General features: G+C 57.4%; 1 protein-coding gene across 3 annotated transcripts; it reads right to left on the reverse strand.

Annotated features, from left to right (window-relative positions):
* Positions 1-153: 153 nt before the first annotated feature.
* Positions 154-24028, reverse strand: PPIL2 (peptidylprolyl isomerase like 2). 3 transcript variants are annotated; one of them, XM_082641284.1, is made up of 21 exons: positions 23906-24028; positions 22338-22387; positions 20108-20153; positions 18339-18401; positions 17387-17438; positions 14717-14768; positions 11637-11728; positions 10998-11087; positions 10090-10165; positions 9226-9386; positions 8142-8217; positions 7578-7684; positions 7331-7420; positions 7096-7129; positions 6451-6568; positions 2059-2115; positions 1384-1456; positions 1213-1275; positions 985-1124; positions 679-801; positions 154-260 (listed from the first exon to the last, which is right to left on the reverse strand). In XM_082641284.1, exons 1-20 carry the CDS (start codon positions 23935-23937, stop codon positions 705-707), a joined length of 1569 nt encoding a protein of 522 aa, XP_082497410.1. In that variant the 5' UTR covers positions 23938-24028; the 3' UTR covers positions 154-260; positions 679-704. The 3 variants fall into 3 exon arrangements, with proteins under 3 accessions (XP_082497410.1, XP_082497409.1, XP_082497408.1); XM_082641283.1 differs by having other exon boundaries at positions 155-546; XM_082641282.1 differs by having other exon boundaries at positions 155-801.
* Positions 24029-24281: the final 253 nt, after the last annotated feature.

A 24281-nucleotide genomic window follows, 5' to 3' on the forward strand; every position in this document is an offset into this window, starting at 1 on the left:
ACCAGGGCTCAGAAGCAGAGACGCGGAAAGAGCCACAGTACCTTCTAGAGGTAAGAGCTGTTGGCACTCACTGACGTGAGGTTTCGGGTGAGGCAGGAAAGGAGAGAAATGGGACCAGAGCCCAAGGGGGTGGTGGCCTTGCTGACCCGAGGACACAAGTGCTGAGAGTAGGGAAGGGCAGCGATGACCCTCTTGGCCTCGCAGAGGGAGCAGACGGGTCCTGGGAGGAGGCAGCTGTCCCTGAGCTTCCACGGGAGCTTCTGGAAGCCAAGGGAGCAGTGTCACAGGAGGACTGTGGGATGGAGGGCGCAGAAAGGGCAGACTTTGAAGATCTTCAGTAGAAAGAGACACCCCCGAGCAGGTCCCCAGGTCATGTGTGAGCACAAGGCCAGGCCCTGAGGCTGGAGAGTAGTTGGCAGGGGGTGGGGGGACGACGGACACCAGCTCCCAGGGCCTCTGCTCGCCCTTTGCCAACAGCGGGAGCCAGCTGGCTTCGCCCTCCTGACTGAGGCAGAGGAACAGACGTGGAGACAGGGCCAGGCCGTCCTACCCAGGGAGAGAAAAGGTGGCCCGTGGACTCCCAAGGACAGGAAAGAGGACCCAGGCCAATAGACCAGAGCTTTATTGAGTCGCAGCTCAAAGGGCAGACAACTCAGGGGACACAGTCCAAGTCCCTACCAGAATCCAGAGCTGCCAGCCTGCTGCTACCACGAGCTGAAGTCCCCAAAACCTCGGCTGGGCTTTTTCTTGGCCACGGGGACAGCTGCACTGGTGGAGGGTTCTTCCTCTGCTACCCGTTTCCTGGGGAGAGAAGCAGCAGACGAGAGCTGCTGTGTGAGTACCAGGCCCTGAGCTGGGAGCCCCGACTTCCCCTCCTTCACCCTGCACCAAGGCGCCCCCAGCAGCCAGCTCATGACAGGATCCCCTGCCCCTGGCTGCCCACTCCCCGGCGGTAAGTGCAGGGAGAGCACCATGGAGACTCACGTGACCACCGGGCTGATGTACTTGCCCACCCCCCGGCGATACGTCTGGGGGCCCTGGCTCCCCTGCTGGGGCTGGCTGGTCTTGGCTGTGCTCTCCAGGACCGCTGCCTCCAGCCGCGTCTTCTTCCGCTCCTCCGCGATCTGTGGCAGGCAGGGGAGTGTCTGGCCTGGAGCCCTTGGGCCGGGTGGGGCTCCTGGGGACAGAACGGGCCCCGAGTGCCCCCCTCACCTTGGCGTCGGCTTCCTCGTAGGGGTCCACAAACACTGTGGTGGAGTCCATGCGAATCTCCTCCTGGTGGGGGCGGGAAGGGGTGAGCAGAGCCAGCGCAGGCCCCCAGCCCGCCTAGGGCCCGCCCAGTGCCAAGCCTGAGGAGCAGCCCCCATGCTCCCGGGCACATACCTTAGGGCGGTCAGTTTTGGGGTCACTCTCCACATTCTCCATGGCCGTCAGTGTGTCAAAGCCTCCAACAACCCTGCAGCAGAGCGATAGGGCACCTGAGAATGTGCCCAGGGCAGGGCACCCCCAAAGGCCATGTCCCTGCGCAGGCCAGGGGCACAGAGTGGCTCCAGAACGAGCCAGTAGGACCCAGAGATGAGGGGCAGGGTCCCCGGGCCCAGCTGGTGCCCAAGTCCAGCTGGCTGCCAGCTCTGTCAACAAAGATTGATCGGGACCCGTCCACCCTCGTAATGTCTGTAGCTGATTTTGTGCTATGACCAGAGCGGGGGTGTGGCAGAGACCATGAAGCCACAGAGCTGGAAATACCATCTGAGCCTTCACAGGATGGGTGCCAAGCCCCAGACAGGAGATGGGGAGAGAGACAGGATGTGGCCCAGCTTTAAGATTCGGGACCATTCAAGGGGGAGAGCCTGAGGGGGTCAGGCAGGGCGCTGGGTAGGCCACTGGGGCGGGTCTCAGGTCCAGAGGGCCCAACTCCCTGCCCATCCCCATCCCCCCCCAGAGAAGCCCCAAGCCCCCACTTGTGCAGAGACACAGACGGGGCAAGCGGGAGCAGGCCCAGCCCAGGGGAAGGTAGCTGCCCGACCCGACACTCAGACCTCACGTGCAGCTCCTTACCGCCCGAAGATGGTGTGCTTCTTGTCCAGGTAAGCACAGGAGCGGAAGGTGATGAAGCTGGGGAAAGAGGGATGGTCAGGGAGAGCCTGCGCCTCCCCACCTGCCTGCCTCGGCCCCCTACCAAGCCGCCCAGGAAGGGGTAGGGGCTCTGCCTCCAGGCCTGGCCGCCGCCAACCTCCTCCTGGGCCGATGCTGTGCCCACAGCCTGTCCCATCAAGACACTGACTACAGGACCACAGACTGTAGCCCGGAAGAAAGGAGGCAACGAGCAGGAAGGGGTCTGGACGCAGACACACGCGGGAAAGGGACACAAGGACCAACCTCAAAAATCTTCACGTCTAATTTGGTATAAAAATGGGCAAATTAGGGGGCTTCCCTGGTGATGCAGTGGTTGAGAATCCATCTGCCAATGCAGGGGACACAGGTTCAAGCCCTGGTCCGGGAGGATCCCACATGCCATGGAGCAACTAAGCCCGTGCGCCACAACTACTGAGTCTGCACTCTAGAGCCCAGAAGCAACAGCCACTGAAGCCCGCGCGCCTAGAGCCTGTGCTCCGCAACAAGAGAAGCCACTGCACTGCAACAAAGAGTAGCCCCCACTCGCTGCAACTAGAGAGAAAGTCCGCATGCAGCAACGAAGACCCAACACAGCCAAAAATAAATTTAAAAAAAATTTTTAAAGGGCAAATTAAACTCCCCGAGGACACGGATGTGAGAGCCGGCGGGTTGACTGAGGGGGGGGGAAGGGCGCTAACCAGTAACTTCAGACATTAGATGGATGTACTTCGTGACATGAAGCCACAAGGAAAACGTCTAAGTTCCAAACCAGGAGACAGCGAAAAGAAGGAAACAAAAAGAAATAGAAGAAAAGGCGAAGTAGAAAACAAGATCACCAGAAGCAGCACAGTGACTGGACAGTTAAATACACACTTAGGCTGAATTAAAATAAACCAAGATCTAGGTGTGTGCTGTGTAAGATACTGCTTTAAGACTTCAAGAATCTACAAGGCTGGGCTTCCCTGGTGGCGCAGTGGTTGAGAGTCTGCCTGCCGATGCAGGGGATACGGGTTCATGCCCCGGTCCGGGAAGATCCCACATGCCGCGGAGCGGCTGGGCCCGTGAGCCATGGCCGCTGAGCCTGCGCGTCCGGAGCCTGTGCTCCGCAACGGGAGAGGCCACAACAGTGAGAGGCCCGCGTACCGCAAAAAAAAAAAAAAAAAAAAAAAAAACAATCTACAAGGCTAAAAGCAGAAGGACGGAAGCAGAAGGGATAGAGGCAGCAAGTGTGGCGATGGTCGCAACACGGAGCAGTCCCCAGAGGAGTGCAGCAATGCTCCCACATCCCCACAGCCCGTGTGGGACCGAGCTCCATCAACACGCGTCAGCAGCCGCCCAGGGAGCGCACCCCTTCCAAGCCCATCGGGCTGCCAGACGTCGAAAATCGCGGAATTGTGCATCCCCGACCTCCAGCCGCCAGGCAGGTCTCCTATTCTCACTTCTAACACAGTTAAAGAAACTCAAGAGAGAATGGAATAAACCTAAAGTAACAGGAGGAAAACAGAAAAACAACAAAAGGGAGACCAAGACGTAACAGAAAGGAAATAAAGTCTAAAGTTAGCTCTTTGAAAAGACAAAACACCCGATAATATTAGAAATAAAAAGAGAAAACCGCCACCAATCCAGCAGCAGTTTTACCGGCTATTTCAGCAGAGTCGGAAATAATGAAAAACGGTGACACCACCGGCCCTGCCAAGAGCACGCAGGGCGCCCACCCGGCCCTGTGGGGCTAAGAAACCCGCCACAGAGCCCTGCCAGGATGAGACAGACGGAACCACCAGCCACCAGCAGGCAGTTGGGCGGGGGACACACAGGCCGAGGCTGCAGGGGGAGAGACACGAAAAGAAAGGAGAGAACAGAAACCAGGAAGAAGCAATTCGAGGTAGAAACTGAAAATAACTACAGAGAAAGTGACAGCAAACAACCCTTGTAAGGCCTGAGGAAGAACGGACACAGATGTGGTCAGGGATGGGGGGAGAGGGGGACGCATGGACACAGGCTGAGAATCCAGAGATGGGTGAGTCCCATTCTGGCAAAATGTGAATCAGTGCTTGGCCAGAGCAGCAAAGCCCACCTAAGGGTCAGCAGAACGCTCTGCGGCCGTCCCTGCCCAGCAAGGTCACAACAGCTGCCTCGCCTTCAAAGCTGCTCAGCTGTCCCACCAGAAGGCGCTGGCCACCTCGCCCCATGGGCAGCGCCCACGGTACTCGGACCCCATCAAACCAGCGCAGATGACCCAGGCCAGCCCCCATGTGGAGGGAGCAGCAGTCTACAATCTTGGCCAGGACAGACACACGGACACAGCAGAAAGGCTGGCCCACAGCCTCCGGGAGAAAAACAGCATACGCTACAGGGACAGACGCTACAGGAAAGCATCTGCAAACTCAGCAACCTCGCCTGAAAAAGTAGGCCCAACAGCAAACCTGACTGGGTGACGCAACAGAGCCCATGTCCTCCCCCACACAGCCCGAAGGTGAGGGGGCCATGTTTGCACCAGGAAGGAGAGGACATCCCCTCAAGCTGATAACGTGAATGTCTACGAAGCCTAAGACAGTTTCAGTAAACAACTACTGGAAATATAAGAGAATTTGATAAAGTGCCTAAACAATAGTTTTTCTCTACATGAACAATAACCACCCAGAATTAGGGAAAAAAAAATCTGTTTGCAAAAATATCACAAACTACAAAATCCTTAAGGAAGAGCTTTATCCAGGAAGGCAAAGGACCCATGTGAAGAAACTGTAAAATCGCATTAGAAGATAGAAGACATCCAAGAAGTCAAGGCACATCCTTAGATGGAAACTACCCCACGCACGTCCGTTGTTCTAAAACACACGTCACAAAAAATTTTTTTAATTAAATAAATAAAACACACGTCACCTCGCTCCAATTAGAATAAAGTCCAGATTAGAGAATAAGCAATCAAAGCCAAAGCAACGTGCAAACAGACAGTGAGTGTGGACCTCCTTCTGGAACTCACTACAGAGCCCAGGGCGGAGGTAGTGTGAGCAGGTTAAGTGTAACGTCGGCAGAAGGAACAACAAACAGAGTGAGAGCCAATTCCCACAGGAAGGTGCCAAGTGCCGGGCACGAGGAGGATGACCCGAGGCCCTCATGGCTGGCGGGAAGTGCCTTCTCTGTGGGAAGCTCTCTCAGGGGCTCCGCTGGAGGATGAGCAGGGAAATCACTGGGAATGAGTCACCTAAGACGGGACCACCCATCAGGCAGGAGGGTGTGTTCCGCCCTTCGGGGGCCCCTCCCCACTACACCGGTGCCCGCGATGGCCGGGGTGCCAACTAGCCACCTGACAGACTGTGACGGGCATCCTGATTGTTCAGTCGCCAGCAAGGCTACCATCCACCTGGGGAGGGGACTGCTCTGAGTGACACCAGCACAACTGGGAGGAAACAAACACTGTGCCCACGTCACACACAATCACCAGCGAGATCCCAAAACCAAAGCCTTCCACAACTTCCCCAAGACACATGCACGATGGCACTGGGGACTCCTTAAGCACAAGTGGAAATGCCACAGGAGAGATGTAAAAACATGTGCCACCTTTCCACAAAATTTTTAAAGTCTGGGAAAATATCTGGAACACAGGTAAAAAATTAAAGATTTTTAAGAATCATAAATCAAGAAACGTAGATGAACTCATAAAGCTCCTAGAGAAGGCTGAGCGGGAGAGAAACACTCCACCTGGGGCTCCATTCCAAGCCAGGCGGCTCTGCAGGTGAAGCCAGCAAACGTGCATGCGAGCCGCCACCCAAACGGTCCTCAACGCGCCATCAGTGGCCATGTGGCCCAAACCAACCTCCACAGGCAGCGTGTGGCTCCTGGGAAAACACTCTCCTCTGCGGCCCTGCAGCTCCCCTGCGCCGCCCCCCACCTTCCACTGCTCCTGGAGGCCCCCACCCCCCAGACACTTGGACACAGGCCACCCAAGCCTGTACGTCTAGCCTGTTCTCACCCTCTCAGCACCAAAACTTAGACCTACTAGGACCAAGGTGGGTGTCCTGGGCATCTAACGCCGAAACACTCACAGAATTCCTGACCCCTCACTGGGTCTCCGCCCCCCGGCCGGGCATCCACATCCACACTCACATCTGGTGCTGCCCTGGCCTGTCGCAGGCACCACCACGAGGCGTGGGGTTGCCGGCTGACTCGTCTTACGTGCAGGTGTACACGCCCAGCGCTCAGGCAGGTCTGCGCATGTCCCCACACTTTCTGGATTGGATTCGGGGTTGGGGGCACAATATGTAGGGCGAGGCTCATGGAGAACCTGCAGGAGCCACCCCCTCCCCGGGCCCCTCCCATGGCTGCCCATTGACTCACAACTGAGACTTGTTGGTGTTGGGCCCCGAGTTGGCCATGCTGAGGACGCCGCGGCCCGTGTGCGAGAGGTTGGGCCGGAACTCATCTTGGAAGGGCTTTCCCCAGTACGATTCCCCCCCTGGAGGAGGAGGGGGCACATGGCAGCAAGAATGACCAGGTCCCAGCTGAGCACAGCTCTTGGGACTCGGCCCAGCTCAAAAACCCGTGCGCAATCCCTGGAGTCCTCATTACCAACTCCCTGCAGGACACCCCCGCAGCCCCAGGGCCCTCAGAGCCCCTGGTTAGGGCCCGGCCCGCAGAACAGGGAGTAAAGTGCCAAGGAGACAGGTGGTTCCTGCTCACACCACACAGGGTGAGGGATGAGCTGGCCCAAGCAGCTGGCAGGCTAAGGGGGGCTTTGGAGGGGCAGCGTCCAGGGTGGGGCCCAACCTCCGCCCACTGTGGGCCCCCTTGGTCTGTGGGCAGAGAGGGTGCCCCGGAGGCCCAGCGGGAGGTAATGTGCCCCCAACCCTTCATCTGTGGCTGAGGGCTCACAACCACCTTGGAACGAGGAAACAGCACGTGGGGCTAGCAGAGTCCCCACATCCCTGCCCTCAGAGCCCACTGCACAGCCAGAGCTCCCAGGGGCCCAGCACGAGCACCTACCTGTGCCTGTGCCCGTGGGGTCACCTCCCTGTATCTGCAGGAAGAACCAGCCAGTGAGAAGCCGTGCCCATGAGCCTCAGCCCCCCTGCCCCCCTCCCCCAGCTGCTCCTGGTGAGAATGGGGCCCTCCTGGTTCACCCCCGAGAGGCCTGGTGTGGCCAGCTGGCCCCCGGGTACACACGGGTCACTGCAGGGCTCCGCACGTGGGCACTGGGAGGCCGGTGCACGGCACTCACCACGAAGTTGCGGATGGACCTGTGGAAGAGGGTGCCGTCGTAGTACCCCTTCTTGCAAAGCTTGATGAAGTTCTCACAGGTTTTTGGCGTCTACAAAAAAGGCAAGGTGCTTCCCTGAGGCACATGGCAGCCAGGGAAGGGTCCTGAGGACCCCCAGGGCCCTTGGGCAGTGGAAGGTGGCCCCGACAGTGAGGAAGGACTTGCGAGGCCCAGCAGCCAGGCACTCGCAGGCGGCCACCTCACCCACCAGGTCGCAGTGCAGCTCCAGGTTGAGGTCACCCAAGTTGGTGTGCAGCCGCACGTAGCCCTTCTTCTTCACGAACTGGTAGCGCAGCACGTCCTCATCAATGGCAGCTGCAAGCAAAGGCCTGAGCTGCCTGCCTGCCTGCCCGTGGCCCGGAGCCCCCAGGGGCATTGGGGAGGGTGGGGCAGCGGGGCCTGACAGCTCCTCGATGTGGGGAGGGGAGGGCTGGGGGGAGGGGGGAGGGGGGCCCGACCAGCCAAGAACAGGAGAGGAAGGGGGCTTGGGGGCAACGCCAAGGTGGGACTTGGGCTGGAGCCTGAGGTGGGGTGGCCTGAGGTGGGGTGCCCCCAGCATGGGGAGGGCCTCCCACCACCAGGGAGTCCCCTGGACAGCCGCCCCTATCCCAAGCACAAGCCCACTTTCAAAAGGGGCTGTGCTTGGCCACTCCTGAGTTGCCCATGAGCCCACAAAGCCCAGGCGCGACAGAGCGGTGCTGAGAAGGGCACGGATGAGGGCACCCCACCCTTGGCTGCTGTTAACGCTGGCGGTGGAGACAAAGGCCACTACCTGCTTCATGCGTGGTCTCGGGAACCATGGCAGTGGAGGTGAAGGAGGCGCTGACCTTCCCGGTGGAATAGTGGGCCTGCCAAGAAACCACGCTGGCTCCTCAGCCCCGGGAGGCCACCCCGCTGCTCAGGCCCTGCTCGGTGCCTCTCCTCCAGGAAGGTGTCCCTGACCACCACCCACAGGCGCCTGCAGGGGCCTACCAAGGGGGACAGGACAGCCCAGCCCACACTGGCCTCTCCCCAAGGGCCCAGGAAGCAGGGGCACAGTGAACCAGCAGCCCACGGGCCTCAACTGGGCTGAAGGCCCCGCTGCCAAAGCTCTCACGTTAAGTGAAACCCAGAAAAACACACCAGGCAGAGCCTGGGCATCTCTGGGGTTCAGAGCACCAAGAGCTGGAGCTTCTTTTTAAATGTGTTAAGTCCCTACAGGAAAAAATAAGCCTCAATAAACGATTTTTTTTCCTTCTAAACAGAAAGACAAAAAAGTTTCTTCCCATGAGAAAGAAATACACCAAAATGCTAAGAACCATCGTGTTAGAGGTGGGATTAGATTATAAACAACAAACCTTCTTCTTTTAGCACGCTTAGTTTTCTGGACAGTTCTTTACGGGGGCACCTCAGAGGTCCCCCCACCAGGGTCCCCCAGCCCCAGCTCACCAGGTCCTGCCTGAATAGGGGAGGGGCAGCTTTGGGGCTTGACAAGCCAGGGTGCAAACCCTGGTGCCCTCACTGCCAACTGGGGGTCCCAGGAACAACCGTGGGCTGTATGGGACGAGAAGGTGAGGGCGGGTGCCAGGTACCCCCAATACCACTGGCTCCCTCCCTCCAGCAGCTTGGCACCCCTGAGGTTGCTCTGAGCACCGAGTAACCAGCTTCGCAGGGCAGTGACTCTGCCCATACCCCAGGCAGCTGTGGGGCGAGGAACCACTGAAGCTACCGGGCAGCTGTCCACCTAGCACATCTGCTCCGGGCTGGCCACACCTGTCCGTGGCCCCAGCCTTGCCGGGCCAGCCTCAGTGCAGCCCCGTCCCCAGGAGTGCCCTGAGCGGCAAAGAGGGCAGCGGCGAGGCCCGCTGCCTACTCACAGCGTTCAGCCTGTCAACCTTTGTCTTCTCGGGGACCTTCATGGTGGCTGCCAGCATCTCGTCCCCTTTGAACTCCTTGTAGAGCTCCTGCAGCGTCTCTCGGGTCTCCGTGTTCGTGTTTTTCAAATAATAAGATGGGTCCTGCTTGGCCTTTTCTTCATCTACAAAACAGCGCAGTCGCCCTGAGCAGCCGAGACCCAGCAGCATCCCCAGATGTTGTGACAGGGACAGGAGGCCAGAGCCACTGAGAGCCCCAGCCGGAACACGAGTCTGAAGTGACCAGAGCCTGTCACAGTCACAGCCTCTTGGTCACAACAACCCAGCGAGGAGCCAGTGGGGGAAGAAAGAGCGAGGCCACTGCCCTGTCCCCAGACCGGCCCCAGCCTCAGGGGTCACAGCCTCGCATCACAGGACCCAGTGGCCACGAGCACTCACCACCCTTCATGGGACCTCCATACCCACCCAGCGGCCAGCACGAATGGCCCATCCCTGTGGTGGGACACAGATAATCTCTGAGGAGAAGGCCCATCCAGGCCCCTGAACATGTGGGAAAGGAAGCAGCTCTGAGAGACCTAGAGCCAAGTCCTGACGGGGCGGGGGTGGCGGGGAGATGGCCAGGCTGGGCACCATGGTGATGGCCCGGCTGGCACCGACATGTCTGGCCCCCGATGGCAGGCATGGGCCAACGTGGTCTGCCAACCCCAGCACAAAACAATGGAGCATGAGCTCAGGAAATGCAAGACCTGTGAAAACCTGGGTGAGACTCCCAGACGCTCAAGCCCCAGGGAGGTGGGGGCTTCACCCAGGAGCACAGGCTCTTCTACCCAAGTCCCTGGCACCCGGGCCAGCCCTGGCCATACATACCTGGGTCTATTATTTTCATGTTATTCTTAACATGAAAGAAGTTGGAGACATTGAATTTGTCCAAACTGGTGGGGTCCTATGGCAAAAAGAACACATGTGGCAGTGAGCCTGGCACCACAGCCAGACCCATCCTGGGCTGTGTGGCTGCTGGGCAACAAAGGACAGGTGGACCGGCAGAGGGACCAGGCTGGAGGGGAGAGGCTGGGGGCTGCATGGGCACTGCAGGTCAGCAGGGACTCTGCCCTGCGCAGGGTGACGAGCAGGGGTGGGGCGGGGACAGTGGCACAGATGGCTGCTCAGCCAGCTGCGTCCCCTTCTCCTCGCACACAGCCGAACACCCTTGGCTGTTAGCGCGGGACGTGGGGTGCCCACCTCCAGGCCTCCTGCAGGCCGCCCCGCTTCAGCCCGGCTGCCAGACTGACTCCACGGTCTGCCCTGGGGACAGCGAGCCCATCACTGGGGAGAGCCAGGCACCGGCCTCTGATTAGAACGGGACGAGCCACAGGAGGATCTAGACACCCTGATTTTCTAGGGCCGCGTTCTCATGAACTCACTCGGGGCTCTGACACCTACAGGCACACCCTACACTCGCTCCTGGGTCCCGAGCACACCAGCCCCAGCCCTCAGGCCTGCAACGGGGCTGCCGGGACGTGGAGGTGGCTTTGGGGGCAAAGATGAGGGCCCTGACACGGCAGGGGTGGCCTCGGAGGGGAGCGGTGAGCCCTGGACTGAGCAGGCTGCCTGTGTGGAGGCCCAGGGTGACTGAGGGCAGGGAGGGCGGGAGGGGCTCTGCCAACAGCCGGGACAGCTGGGAGCTACGCAGGCAGGGGGCTGCGAGACCACTGAGGTAGGAGGAGCCAAGGTCCTGGGCGGGTGGTCCCCGGGCAGGCAGGGAAGGGGACACCCACCTGCAGGGTGATGATGTCCTGCCGGGAGAAGGGGTCGTCAGTCAGCAGGTCTCGGAAGTTCTTGGCCTTGATGTTTAGCTGCTCCACAGCCTAAACCCAGGAGAAAGGCTGCTGTCACGTTGCCTGCCCCCTGACCTGGCAGCCCAGAGCCCACCCAGAGGTAGGGAAAGGACCAAGCGGGGGGACACGTGTGTGCCACCAAGGGGCGGGGCTTCCTGTGTCCCAGACAGGTTGCTGTTGTCACACATCTGTCTCCCAATGAGCCACCCGAATCCGTGACCCCAGAGCCCCGCGGGGCCAACCTCCACGGATGGGCGTGAAAAAGGCTTAGGGAGGGTTTCCTGCATCACGGGGCCATAGCCCTGCCATCTGCACCCAGCCCAAAGCAGGCCCAGAGCAGGGTGGGTGTGGAAATCGGGACCCCCCCCATAACATGTGATCCCCTGGGGTGGCACTAGGAGCTGAGGTCCCTCCAGGGTCTTTGCCGATGCCTGTGGGGGGGCACCAGGGAACAAGGACCTGTTCAGTGGGCAGAACTGCCCCGGTCTAGTCTGGAGGGCACGAGGAGGCCCTGCCATCTCCTGGCTGCGCCGGCGGCTCTCAGCCCATGAGCCGGCCTGGGGCTCCCCAAGGACCCACCTCGTGGGCGTAGACGTTGCCAGTGGTCCTGATGGCCACTATGTGGCTGTTGTTGGTGAAGACGGTGAACAGCACAGGGCAGTGGTACTTCCCTGGAGAGGAGGCACACGCCCAAGGTCAGAGAGCCAAGGTCAGAGAGCGGGAGAGGTGGAACCCTGCGTCAGCACGCCCAGGGCGGACCCAAGGGACAGCCCACAGCTCAAGCTCCTCCTCCAAGAGCATGAATTCCCATTCATCCTGCAAGACCCAACCCCTGCAGGGCCTTCCTCAGCAAAGTCGGCCTTGTCAGCCCCCAGCCCACCTGGCCTCCCTCTCCACCTCAGGTGTCTGTCACCCTTGCCCACCCACCAGTAGCCCGTCCTTCAGACGCTGCCCCGTACCCGTACCTCCTGCATCCCTCGCCTGGGTTACTGCAACCAGCCCCAGCTGCCCTCCGTGCCCTGCCCCACCCCACCAACACCCGCCCGCAGCCAGGGAGCCTCTTCAAGTCCCAGCAAGAACACTACAGAAAGGGGAACACTTGGAGATGAGAGACCTTGAATCGTATGGACTCTAAAAATCCTGATTTCAAAACTACAAAAAATAATTATGAGAGCATTCTGGAAACTTGACCACTGGCTGGATAGTCAAAGATACTATGGCATTCCTACTAACTTTTTAGATGTGACAATGGTATTGTAGTTATTATTTCTTCAATCTTTAGCTTTTAGAGATGCACACTGAAGTACTTAAGCACGAGATAGTATGATGTCAGGGATCTGCTTAAAATCACCTGAGTAGGTGCAGAATGCGAGCACAGGTAGAATCAGACACGTTGAAAATGGATGGGAGCTGAAGCTGGGGATGGATACGGGGCAGGGAGTCACACACTAATTCTACTTTCTTTCTTTTTTTTTTTTTTGGCCGCACCACGGGATCCTAGTTCCCAGACCAGAGATCAAACCTGGGCCTCCCCACAGTGGAAGCACAGAGTCCCAACCACTGGACTGCCAGTGAAGTCCCTAAATCTCTCTACTTTCACATCCCTGAAAATTTCAACTAGGGACTTCCCTGGTGGCGCAGTGGTTAAGAATCTGCCTGCCAATGCAGGGGACACAGGTTCGAGTTCTGGTCCAGGAAGATCCCACATGCCGTGAAGCAACTAAGCCCACGTGCCACAACTAGTCAGCCTGTGCTCTAGAGCTTGTGAGCCACAACTACTGAGCCCACGTGCCGCAACTACTGAAGCCCACACACCTAGAGCCCATGCTCCGCAACAAGAGAAGCCACCACAATGAGAAGCACGCCCACCGCAATGAAGAGTAGCCCCTGCTTGCTGCAACTAGAGAAAGCCCACATACAGCAACAAAGACCCACTGCAGCCAAGAATAAATTGATTAACAAAAAAAAAAAAAAGAAAGAAAATAAATAATGCTTTCTTTTTAAAAAAAAAAAAAAAGGACATCCCTGGTGGTGCAGTGGTTAAGAATCTGCCTGCCAATGCAGGGGACACGGGTTCGATCCCTGGTCCAGGAAGATCCCACATGCTGCGGAGCAACTAAGCCCGTGTGCCACAGCTGTTGAGCCTGCGTTCTAGAGCCCGCGAGCCACAACTACTAAGCCTGCATGCCACAACTACTGAAGCCCGCGCGCCTAGAGCCCGTGCTCTGCAACAAGAGAAGCCCGACACTGCAACGAAGAGCAGCCCCTGCTTGCTGCAACTAGAGAAAGCCCACGCGCAGCAACGAAGACCCAACGCAGCCAAAAATAAATTAAAAAAAAAAAATTCAACTAAAAGACAAAACAAAGCCAAAAAAAGGCAATCAATAGATCAAAGTTAGTAAAAATTTTTAAAAAGGCAAAGTTAGGTCAGATCTTTCTTGCTGGAATCTCTTAGTTCTCCCATGGCCACCCCGGCCCCGCATGACTGCTCTGCACCCCATCCCACCTGACTCTGGACCACAGACCCTGCTTCCCACTCCACTCACCCTGATGCAGCAACACTGGACTCCTGGCTGTGCCTCGGGGCCTTTGCACAGGCTGAGCCCACTGCCCGGAATGGTCTCTCCATATCCCCACAGGGCTCCCCTCCCCCGCCATTCCTCCCCCTCCCCCCAGATTTACACTCAAACCCTGTCAGCGAGTCATCCTGTGACCCTCTCTCACCCTGCTTTACCTCTGACCTGGTACACGCAGCACCTGACACACTACAGTGATCTCATTTCCAATTTCCTCCCTCCCTTTTGTTCCGGGAGAGACCCGGCCTGTCTTGCTCTCCGCACACAGCAGGCGCTCAGTAAACACTTGTGAAGGAGACACACCGAGGGCCTCCCCGAATCACCCACTCTCAGAGCAGGGAGCCACACGGCACCCAGGGACCATCCATGGGGTGCTGTGCTCCCGGCCACCAAGGCCTGCTTGCTCGTTCACTGCCATCTGGCACCTGCTGGGAGCCAGGCCAGCCTCAGCTGCTCCAGCATCTCCCGGAACCACCCGCCCAGCGAGCCCCGACACCGACCTCAACCACGGCACCTACACGCGCCCAGGGCACGGCGCCAGGCCCACAGAGAACCGAGAACAAGGTGGGTGTCCACGGAGGTTGCCTCGGTGCAGGCGTCTGGCCAATGAGAACAGTGGAGGGTGTGGAGGGGTGCAGAGCAGGACCCCAGGACTGGACTGGGGCTTTATGACCAGTGCCAAGCAGAAACCAGCCCAAGAGCCACCTGGCAAATCCGCCAGACCCCCCACGCCCACTGCCCGGCCGCCCGCCCTGGGCCGCAGCCTGAGCAGCTTGTCTCCAGCGATGACTGGACCAGAGCCACGGCCAGGCAGGGCCTGTCTCCCGTGGGGCCCAGCTGGACCCACAAAGGCCACCGGAGGCCCACACAGCCCAAGTGCCCTTGTGGGAAGAAGTGCCCAAGCCTGAGGTTTCATCCCCACCCCAGCTTTAAACTATCTGGACCTTTAAGAAAAAATTATTAGCCTTTGAGAAATCAAAAGCAAGCCTCCAGCCTGATCAGAAAGGAACAAAAACTTGGTGAGAGGCGGGGGCCTCGGGTCCTGCAAGCCAATCCTAGAACTGGCTGTAAAGGATTACTCACCTTCACTGTTCTTTGCAAAGTTCAGCTTGATCAGGGACCTCCCATCCAGTTTCTGAAAGAAGCGTAATTAATAATAACAAGTAACTCACGTGAAGAAGGGCAGAGGCATCCGAACAAACTTTTTGGCCAAATCAATATCTCCTCAGCTGGGCAGTGGGGACCCAGGCGTTTGCCCTGCTGTTCTGCTGTGTGACGACCCAAGAAACACTGGGCACTACAACGTGGGGGAAAAGGAGTCAATGCATGCAAATGCCAAGAGGGGATGGGACGGGATCCTTTCTCAAAACTTCTGGACTTCGTCTGCGGCTCACCTCTTCTCCAGGAACCTGGACAATAAAGCAAAGTCCAGCAGCCGGAGGAAAGCCGCCCAGTGGGGCGGCCTCCGTCAGAGGAAGCGAGGGGGCAGCGGGCAGACCCTGGATGGGGAGGCACAGGCCCTGCAGCACCGGCCAGCTCCAAGGGCCACCTGGAGGAGACGCCGGGCCTCCTTCCGCCAGGGCCGAACCCGGTTCTGCCCCACGTCCTCCCTCCCCTGGCACAGTCCCCGCACCCAGCCCAGTGCCCGCTCCCCGACAGTCACCTCGGCCCTGCCTTCATTAGCCAACCACCCCCACACACACACCTATGGACAGATGGTGGGTGCCCGCCCCAGGCACAGCCAACCCAGGGAGACCCACACGCAGCACCCTCCTCCTGGGGTCCCAGGAGGTGACAGGAGCTCACAGCAGCTGACACCACAGGGACAGTCCTCAGGGCCGTGGGGACTCTTGGCACAGGCCGGGAGGGGCACAGGCCCCGCTTGAGGACACACCGCAGACTCCCTGACAGGACACCCGCAGCAGAGGTGATGGCTGGGGGCAGGCGATTGGCGTGCTGTGGGGCTGGGGAGCACCCAGGGAGCGGCTGTCCACAGTAACCGAGGAGACCGAGGCCAGGGGGGCCAGACGTGGACCAGGAAACACGGGGGGCTGGGGCGACGGCAAAGTGCAGCCCCCACCGACAGAGGAGCGAGCCCCAGCCTCGACACAGCCGCAGCCTGATCCCAGGGGAGGTGGTGCATCCCGAAAACAAGGCCACTGCCCAGGGCCCCAGAGTACACATCCGCCTCCAGAACACAGGTAACAAGTGCACAGCTGAGCAAAGACTGAACCCACGACACTTCACACATCCGAGGCTGGTGACCAGGACCCTGCTCACACCCCTCGTCCGCCTCCCTCCCTCCCCCTAGCCTCACCGTACCCAGATCCTCTTGGACCTCCCCAAAGACGATGACAATGACAGCCTCCACTCTCCACAGGGCCCCCAGGGTCTGTCACAGAGCTGACCAGGCCTCATCCCGGCAGACAGGGCTCTGACCACCACCCAGCCCAGCTCCCAGCTCCGCAGTGCCAGTCACCACACTGCCCACCACTCCCCCAACGCAGGCCGGACTTCCATCAGGCTGACACCCTGGGGGAGCCAACCTGGCTTCCAGGGTCTGCAGAAGGCCCCGCCCTCCCTGCTCGCCCACCTCTAGCCCCTGCACTGCACCTCCTCAGCCTGCACCCTAGCCCAGGCTCACCCAGCACCTCTTGCCCAGGAAGTACATGGCCCCTGCTGCCTCCCTGCTTCCAACCTCACCTCCCTGAGGTCTGGTCCCGACACAGCAGCCAGAGCCAGGCTTCCAAACAGGCCAGATCACAGCTCGCTACGGCTTAACCCATCTGGCCTCCAGCCCATCCAGAACGAAGCCAGGCTCCCTCTAGGGCTGGCAAGACCCCCCCGATGTAACTCAGACTATCTGCCACCATCTCCCCTCGTCCCCAGGTCACAGCTTCCATGGCACTGCTCCACAGACATCGCCAGGTCCCCCATCCTCCTCTGGTCAGCATCCCATCCCACTCTGCTCACAGCACCAGGCCTCATGCTGCATGGCTAACCCCTTTCTGTGAGTGAATGGGTGCAACCGAATAAATGTGGCAGAGGGAAGGCAAGCTGAGAAGTGAACAGAGAGCAGCGGGAAGAGTGGAAAATGGGCGCCCCGGGGCTTTACAACAAGGCATGCGGAGGGGTGGGGTGTGTCCAGCAGGGAAGTATACTGGAACTCGACTCCAGATTCTCTCCTGCACCTGTACGTGTGATACATCAACAGCTGCTTAACCTAACTCTCCACAGAGTACATGTCACAGAACGCTGGTGCCCACAAGCTACATCACCCAAAGAGACAGGTGACTCCTAGAGCTGCCGAGGGTCTAGGACGTGCATCTCCCCTGACACGCCGCTAATGGGAGTCTAGAACAGTGCGACTCCTCCAGGGGGCAACTTGCCGGGAGCTACCAAGCTGAAAACGCAGCCCCCAGTGTCCAGCAGTCCCAGGGGTACAGCGCATGTGTGACCACCATCTGCAACAGCAGAACTCCAAATGCCCCCCGAACTGTGCCACCACAGGAGGGCGCACGCAGCCACCACGGACGCAGGCAGGGCCGAACGCACCGACACCTCGGGGGTGGAAGCAAGGGGCAGTGGGGTCACCGAGCAACTGCATCCACGACCGAGGTAAGACAGGTGCCTGCACACGTGTACACAAGTGGGGAACACTCCAGAAAGGACCGGTGTGGGTCCTCCACCACGTTCCTGTACCTGACACCTGGTGTTCACCAGCATCACCAAATCTCCTGCACAGCCACCTACCTCTCCGTTGCTGGGGTTGGTCCCATACTTCTTAAGCCAAGGGACAATGTTCCTGAAGGGAAGAGGACAGTGTGCATCAGCGGGAGGGCAGGTGCAGCCTGGCGACAGGGCCACAGTGCAGGGGGTCTGCCTCCAGGGGAAGCTGGGAAGGGGCTACACTCCACTTCACTTTTTGCCTCATCAGAGGAAATGGGGGAATATTTCTGGCTACATGGGCTTCAAAGTACGTTCAGGGTTTTTACTCCAGTTATGCATAAACATGGACAAACAACATTAACAGAAAAAGACGTACATACAATGAGATACTGGGCCAGCATCAAAAATCACACTTCCAAAGAATTCTGAATGACATAGGGGAGAAAAGCTCTCATCTGAGTGAAAAATGGATCCTGAACTATCTTCAACAGTATGATCTCAAAAGGTTACCACAAATACACTCCCAGAAAAAGAGCACTACAGATATTGACAGTGCTTTCCCTGGACAATGCAGTTATGGCCAATTTTCCCTTTTCCTTTGAAGTATTTTGCAAATCTTCTAAACTGAGTCTGAACTATGAGACAATTACAGAAGCTGGCTTATGTTGGGACATAAAACTGAGCACAAAGCTTCAAAGGGAAGCATTAGAAAAGTATGCACCTAAACTATGGCTCTGCCTTCATGAAGTGAAAGCTACTCAGCTCATTAACACTCTAACAGGTATGGGGTGAGAATTAGAGCACTAGGGACCCCCACATGGGGGAGAGGCCAACGCCCCTCCAGGCAGAGGTCACAGCAGCACTGCCGCCTCATGCCTGAGGCCCTTCCAGGGCTCCCAAGGCTACTGGGACCTCGGTGTGCCCAGGCTCAGCACTGCCTGGAGCCCAAACACTCCAGCTGGCCCCACAGCCCCTTCCTGAGAGGGTGTCAACAATCTCACCACATTTGTTAGTCAGAAGTCAAGGGAAAACTCACAGCAAGTCAAAGACGACGCCTTCGGGGGTGCAGACCGGGTAGACAAAGGGCTGTAGAGAGAGACTGAGGAAGGACAGGGTCACTGCTGAGCACTGCCCCATCCCATCCCAGGAGACTCTGGGGGCGGTTACCATGGTCTGGAGGAGCCCTGCCTGCTCCTGGCTGCACAGCAGGCTCCGTTCCCGCCATGTTTCCAAGGAGTGGGTAAGTGACTCAGACAAGACCTGACGCCCGGGAGCCCTGGGTAAGTTCCAGTGCAGGGATATGGGTGTCGAAGGCCACTTCCTGCCTCATGGAGGGTCCGCTTAGGAAAAGCAGAGCCCACAGGTGGAGGAGGATGGTATCCAGTGGACTTCCTTGAGCCAATAACCTTTCTTCTGGCATGGGGTCTCCATCACTAGTCACCAAGAGCCCTGGCTTGATGACTTGTTTGTACATCAGTCACCTACGAGTCCGGTCAGCACAGGTCAGGCACCAGGACCTGGACAGCCTGGCAGCACTAGGATCACCTCCCCGGATGCTGCCCCAGGGAGCCCTTGTGGGGAATCCTCACCAGCGCCCCCTCTGGCCCAACCTTCTACTCTAACCCAGTAGTACTGCTGGGGACTGACCAGAGCAGGACCCAACAACAAGGCAAGCTCCAAACAGCAAGACAGTGAACATGCGTCTTCTCCCAACAGGGCCTGAAGGGCACATTCTCAAAGCACGTGTTACCCAGAACCCAAGGTAGTTACAAAATGGGCGAGACACAGAGCAGAGACCTCTTGGAAGAACTAGGAACCAAAGATTTCCATAGAATCAATTTACAAGACTACATTTCCAGGAGGCTGATGACAAAACTGGTGGCGGTGGTGAGAAATGCAGCTGATGATGTCTCACTTGTTCATACTTCCTGAGCAAGTGAAACAGGTGAAGCCCTCACTCACCATGTGGGGAGCCTCCTGGGAGCCCTGGGCAGATTCAGCGGCTGTGCCCTCAGCCTCCCCTGCCCCCTCACTGCCCCGTGGTATCAGCTGACCTGCCTCACCACAGTGCTGGGATCACCAGGAGAGCTTGGTCAGCTCTCAAGGCTCACCCTGACCTATGGAATCAGAACTTTGGTCGGAGAGAGAGGAGAGCAAGGTGGGGAGAATGCTGTGTAGACACGTGTGTCCAGGACAGAGCTGACCACGGCTCAAACTTGGGGAAACTCAGGCCCATGGGGACCACCAGACCTGCCCACTCCCCCCAAGCCCCAATGTGTCGGGGTTCATTAGTCTAACGAGCGTGGGAAGAGACATCCAAGTGGCTGTGCAGCTGGGTCCCTCCCCACCCCCACAGTGACCTGCATTCTCAGGGAAGGGGGAGGGGCCACAGTATCATAACTATCGGGGCTGCTGTTACTACTCAGACTCTGGACCAAAAGGAAAGCATGAAAGCCCTGGGCTCAGAGTCAGACCACTTCCTGGATGGGATATCTGGGAGAGGGAGCTCACTCTTCGAAGCACTGATTCTCTCAACTGTAAGGCAGGCTTGAGGACAGAGCCTACCTACCTCTGTAGGTAAGAACGAGGTTAAAAGACAATGCACATAAATGGAGACACAGAACAAGCAGAAAACCATCATCATTTCTTTCCATTGCTGGGTCCCTTCTTCCAGTCCATGGAAGATCCGGGTGGGAGAACGCAGACAGAAGCTACACCTGCATCTCCAGGGATCAGATTCACTGTCAAACAGTTGAGTACCCAAGAACAATCACGAGGGCAAGGTTAAACTCTCCAAATTCTTACCTGCAGTGGTCAAAAGGTAGACGACGAAAATCTGTTTGTGCGATATCTGTGTAAAATGAAAATAAAGGACAGAAGACTTACTCTGTAAAAAATTTCACACATGTGGGGCCTCCCTGGTGGCGCAGTGGTTGAGAGTCCGCCTGCCGATGCAGGGGATACGGGTTCGTGCCCCGGTCTGGGAGGATCCCATATGCCGCGGAGCGGCTGGGCCCGTGAGCCATGGCCGCTGGGCCTGCGCATCCGGAGCCTGTGCTCCGCAACGGGAGAGGCCACAACAGTGAGAGGCCCGCATACCGCAAAAAGAAAAAAAAAAAAAAAAAAAAAAAAATTTCACACATGTGCTCTATCAACAAGTCAACTACATTTTAAGAAAAAGTGCATGTAAGTCACGGGGATGAAACACACAGCATGGAGACTGTAGTCAATGATATCTTAAAAATTGTGTGTGGGGCTTCCCTCGTGGCTCAGTGGTTAAGAATCCGCCTACCAATGCAGGGGACACGGGTTTGAGGCCTTGTCCAGGAAGATCCCACATGCCGCAGAGCAATGAAGCCCGTGCGTCACAACTACTGAGCCTGCGCTCTACAGCCCGCGAGACACAACTACTGAGCCTGTGCGCCACAACTACTGAAGCCCATGCACCTAGAGTCCGTGCTCCTCAACAAGAGAAGCCACTGCAATGAGAAGCCCACGCACTGCAACAAAGAATAGCCCCCGCTGGCCACAACTAGAAAAAGCCCACGTGCAGTAACAAAGACCCAATACAGTCAAAAATAAATAAATAAAATAAATTTTAATAAATAAATAATAATAGTTGTGTGTGGTGACAGACGGTAACTAGACCTATTTTGGGTTTTGTTTTGCAATGTACAGAAATATCAGACCACTGCACTGTGCACCTGGAAGCCACTCAGTGTTATAGGCCAACGATACGTCGATAAAAAAATAAAACCTGCTAAGGTTAAAAAAAGAGGAAAAAGAAACAAAAGAAAACACTGATGTAAATTACCCACTGCAAAAATTGCTGTGTACTAAAACCTTTCTCTAGACAGAACCAAAACGTGGGATACATCAAGAAAGAGCTTAGGGCTTCCCTGGTGGCGCAGTGGTTAAGAATCTGCCTGCCAATGCATGGGACACGGGTTCCAGCCCTGGTCCGGGAAGATCCCACATGCCGTGGAGCAACTAAGCCCGCAAGCCACAACTACTGAGCCTGCGCTCTAGAGCCCCCCCCAGCCACAACTACTGAAGCCCGCGCGCCTAGAGCCTGTGCTCCTCAACAAGAGAAGCCACCGCAATGAGAAGCCCACACACCGCAACAAAGAGTACCCCCGCTCGCCACAGCCAGAGTAAGCCCGCACGCAGCAACTAAGACCCAACGCAGCCAAAAATAAATAAATAAATTTATTAAAAAAAAAAAAAAAAAGGAAAGAGCTTAGAGGAAAAAGTACATACTGCAGGTGGGTTTCTGCCACAACCCTAACTAACACCCCTGCTGTGGGTCTCCCTCTTGGCTTTGCTTTCCAAGAGGCTGGGCCAGTTTTGCTCCCACCAGTGACCGTGACAGTGCTCTTTTGACTGCAGCCTTGATAGCTTTAGGTATTATTTTTCTTTGCATTCTTTTTTTTTTAAATTTATTTATTTTTGGCTGCTTTGGGTCTTTGTTGCTGCACATGGGCTTTCTCTAGTTGCAGCGAGCAGGGGCTACTCTTCGTTGCAGTAAGCGGGCTTCTCATAGCGGTGGCTTGTCTTTGTTGCAGAGCACAGGCTCTAGGCACGTGGGCTTCAACAGCTGTGACACGTGGGGGCTCAGGAGTTGTGGCTCGTGGGCTCTAGAGCACAGGCTCAGTAGTTGTGGCACACAGGCTTAGTTGCTCCACGGCATGTGGGATCTTCCTGGACCAGGGCTCGAACCCATGTCACTTGCACTGGCAGGCGGTTTCTTAACCACTGTGCCACCAAGGAAGTCCCCGTTCTTTGTATTCTTTATTAACTTGACAGAAAAAATATTATTGTAACCTATGTTAAAAAAAATCACCACCAAAATTAAACATTTTGTTCTATGTTTAGTGTATTTCCTCTTTTGTGAACTGTGTCCTCAGCCCATTTGTCTACTGTAGTTTCCATGTTCTTATTAACTGTTCATTTTTACACTTACTGCATTGTGAAGACATCATTCCTTGATTATACCCACACACACCAAAAGGAACAGAAGGATTTCATGCCTTACCTGGTTTCTTGCCACCATAGAAGTGAGTGTATTCAGCACAGGTAATGTACCTGGAGAGAGAGATAATCTTACTACCACCCCTTTATAAAAAGAATAGTCGCTGGAAGTAAGAAGTTGATGACCGAAATCATTTCACTCATTCGGAAAATGCTTATTTAACACGTACTATGTGTCAGGCACATAGTGAAAAACACAACAGAACACGGGGATACGCAAACTCGTAAGCAAACCCAAACGGTCCTGCTCCAAATAGCAGGGTTAACAATGAGAAGCAGCTGGCCACATGAAGACCTGGGGAGAGAGCTTTCCGGGCAGAGGGACCAAGCCGACTAATCACGTATAAAAGCCCTGAGGGAAGAAAATCTAGTGTGTTCCCAAAGAAGGGCAAAGCCACTGAAAAAGAGTGCACGTGGGGGCACGGGGCCACTGATGATGGAAACGCGGGTGGTGGTCGTATCACAAGGGGCCTCGCGGGCCGCGGGAGGACTCTGGATTTGCTTCAGGCGGGATGCAAGGACCCTGATTCAGCACAAGTCCTCAAAGCATCACTCTGGCTGCTGTGTGCAAAGGGTCAAGCAATAGGCAGCAGAAAACCAATCTGAGGGCGACTACAAAGGTCCAAGAAAGAGCTGGCATCAACTCCACCTGTGGGAGGACTGGTGGATGAGTGAGAAGCGGTCAATTCCTGGAAGAGCCAGCAGGACGTACTGATGGACAGGAGGCAGAAGGAGCTGAGGGAAACTCCCGGGCTTCTGACCCCACCGAGCGGAGAGCGGTGTGACCACTGAGATGGGAAAATGGGGGAGGAACAGGCTCAGGTGCTGAAAATCAAGAGTTGTTTCCCCGTGGGTCACACTGAATTCGAGAAGCCTATCGGATCTCCAAGTGGAGGTGTCCTAAGCAAGACTGGAGAGATCCCCCGGGGCAGGATGTAAATGGAGAGGAAGCCTGGGGGAGGAGACCTAGGAGGTCCGGAACGGTGGGGAGGAGGATCCAGCAGAGGAGACCAACAAAGAAAGACCCCTGAGGTAGCCTGAAAACAGAGTGTGGTGTCCCAGGCACCGTACAAGGGCTTCAGAGGGAGAGAGGCGGTCAGCCGCGTCCTACGCTGCTGAGAAGCCCAACAAAATGAGGACTGAGAACTGACTGACCCCCGGATGGAGACGCACGGAAGTTACAGGATCACGACAAGAACAGTGCAGCGGGCAGAGCCCGACTGGAGTGGTTTCAAAGGGAAAACAGAGAACAGCCGGTCGACACAGATCTTCCTCTTCTTGTGATAAAAAAAAATCAAAGAAACTCGGTGGCAGCTGGTGGTGCCAGGTGGGTTTAATTGGAAGGTGCTGTAGCCCGTGAGCAGGCTGGGGAGCGAGAACCGCGCCCGGGGAAAGCCGGCGGGGTCAGAGCTGGCGAGCGGAGGGACCGAGGGGACGGGACCCCAAGAGACCCGCGCCTGAGGGAGCCGCCCCGCCGGGGGCCGGCGGAGGCTTCCGGGGAAGCGACGTCAAGAGGGACTCGGCGCGGCGCAGAGTGCGGACAGGACCGCTCCCGGCGGCGGCTCAACTTACATCTTGTCCTTCTGGTGCTGTCGCTTCCCCATGACGGCGGCGACACGACCAGCGAGCGAGGAAAAACAATGGCACACAACTCACACCGCGCTGCCTCGGCCGAGCTCCGTAACTACTTCCGGGTCCCTCGGACCCGCCCCGGAAGCGGGCGCTGGGCACGCCGGGAATTGTGGTTCCTGGTGCCCAAGCGCATGACCAGCCGGCGCAGGCGGCTCCCTGGGTCTCTGGGCTGAGCTCGCGGTTGGCTCGGCCACGTCCGAGCTGAGCTCTCTCCGCCTCGAAACCCCGTCTTCCCGGGGGGCCTCTAGCTGGACCGCCTCGCCCGCCCGGCCCCGGCTCAACGCCATCCCCGCCCAAACCCTCCCTGGTTTCTCAG

The sequence above is a fragment of the Mesoplodon mirus genome (assembly GCF_964341445.2).
Source record: "Mesoplodon mirus genome assembly, chromosome: 13".
In the NCBI taxonomy this organism is placed as follows: domain Eukaryota; kingdom Metazoa; phylum Chordata; class Mammalia; order Artiodactyla; family Ziphiidae; genus Mesoplodon; species Mesoplodon mirus.

Excerpts from the sequence above, each read along its gene's own strand:
- PPIL2 (XM_082641284.1), bottom strand. The coding sequence starts at position 23,937 with ATGGGGAAGCGACAGCACCAGAAGGACAAGAT. Across the intron at positions 20,154-22,337 it reads CTATGGTGGCAAGAAACCAG|ATATCGCACAAACAGATTTT; the intron begins GTAAGGCATGAA and ends CATTTTACACAG. Across the intron at positions 17,439-18,338 it reads GGCGTCGTCTTTGACTTGCT|GAACATTGTCCCTTGGCTTA; the intron begins GTGAGTTTTCCC and ends TCTTCCCTTCAG.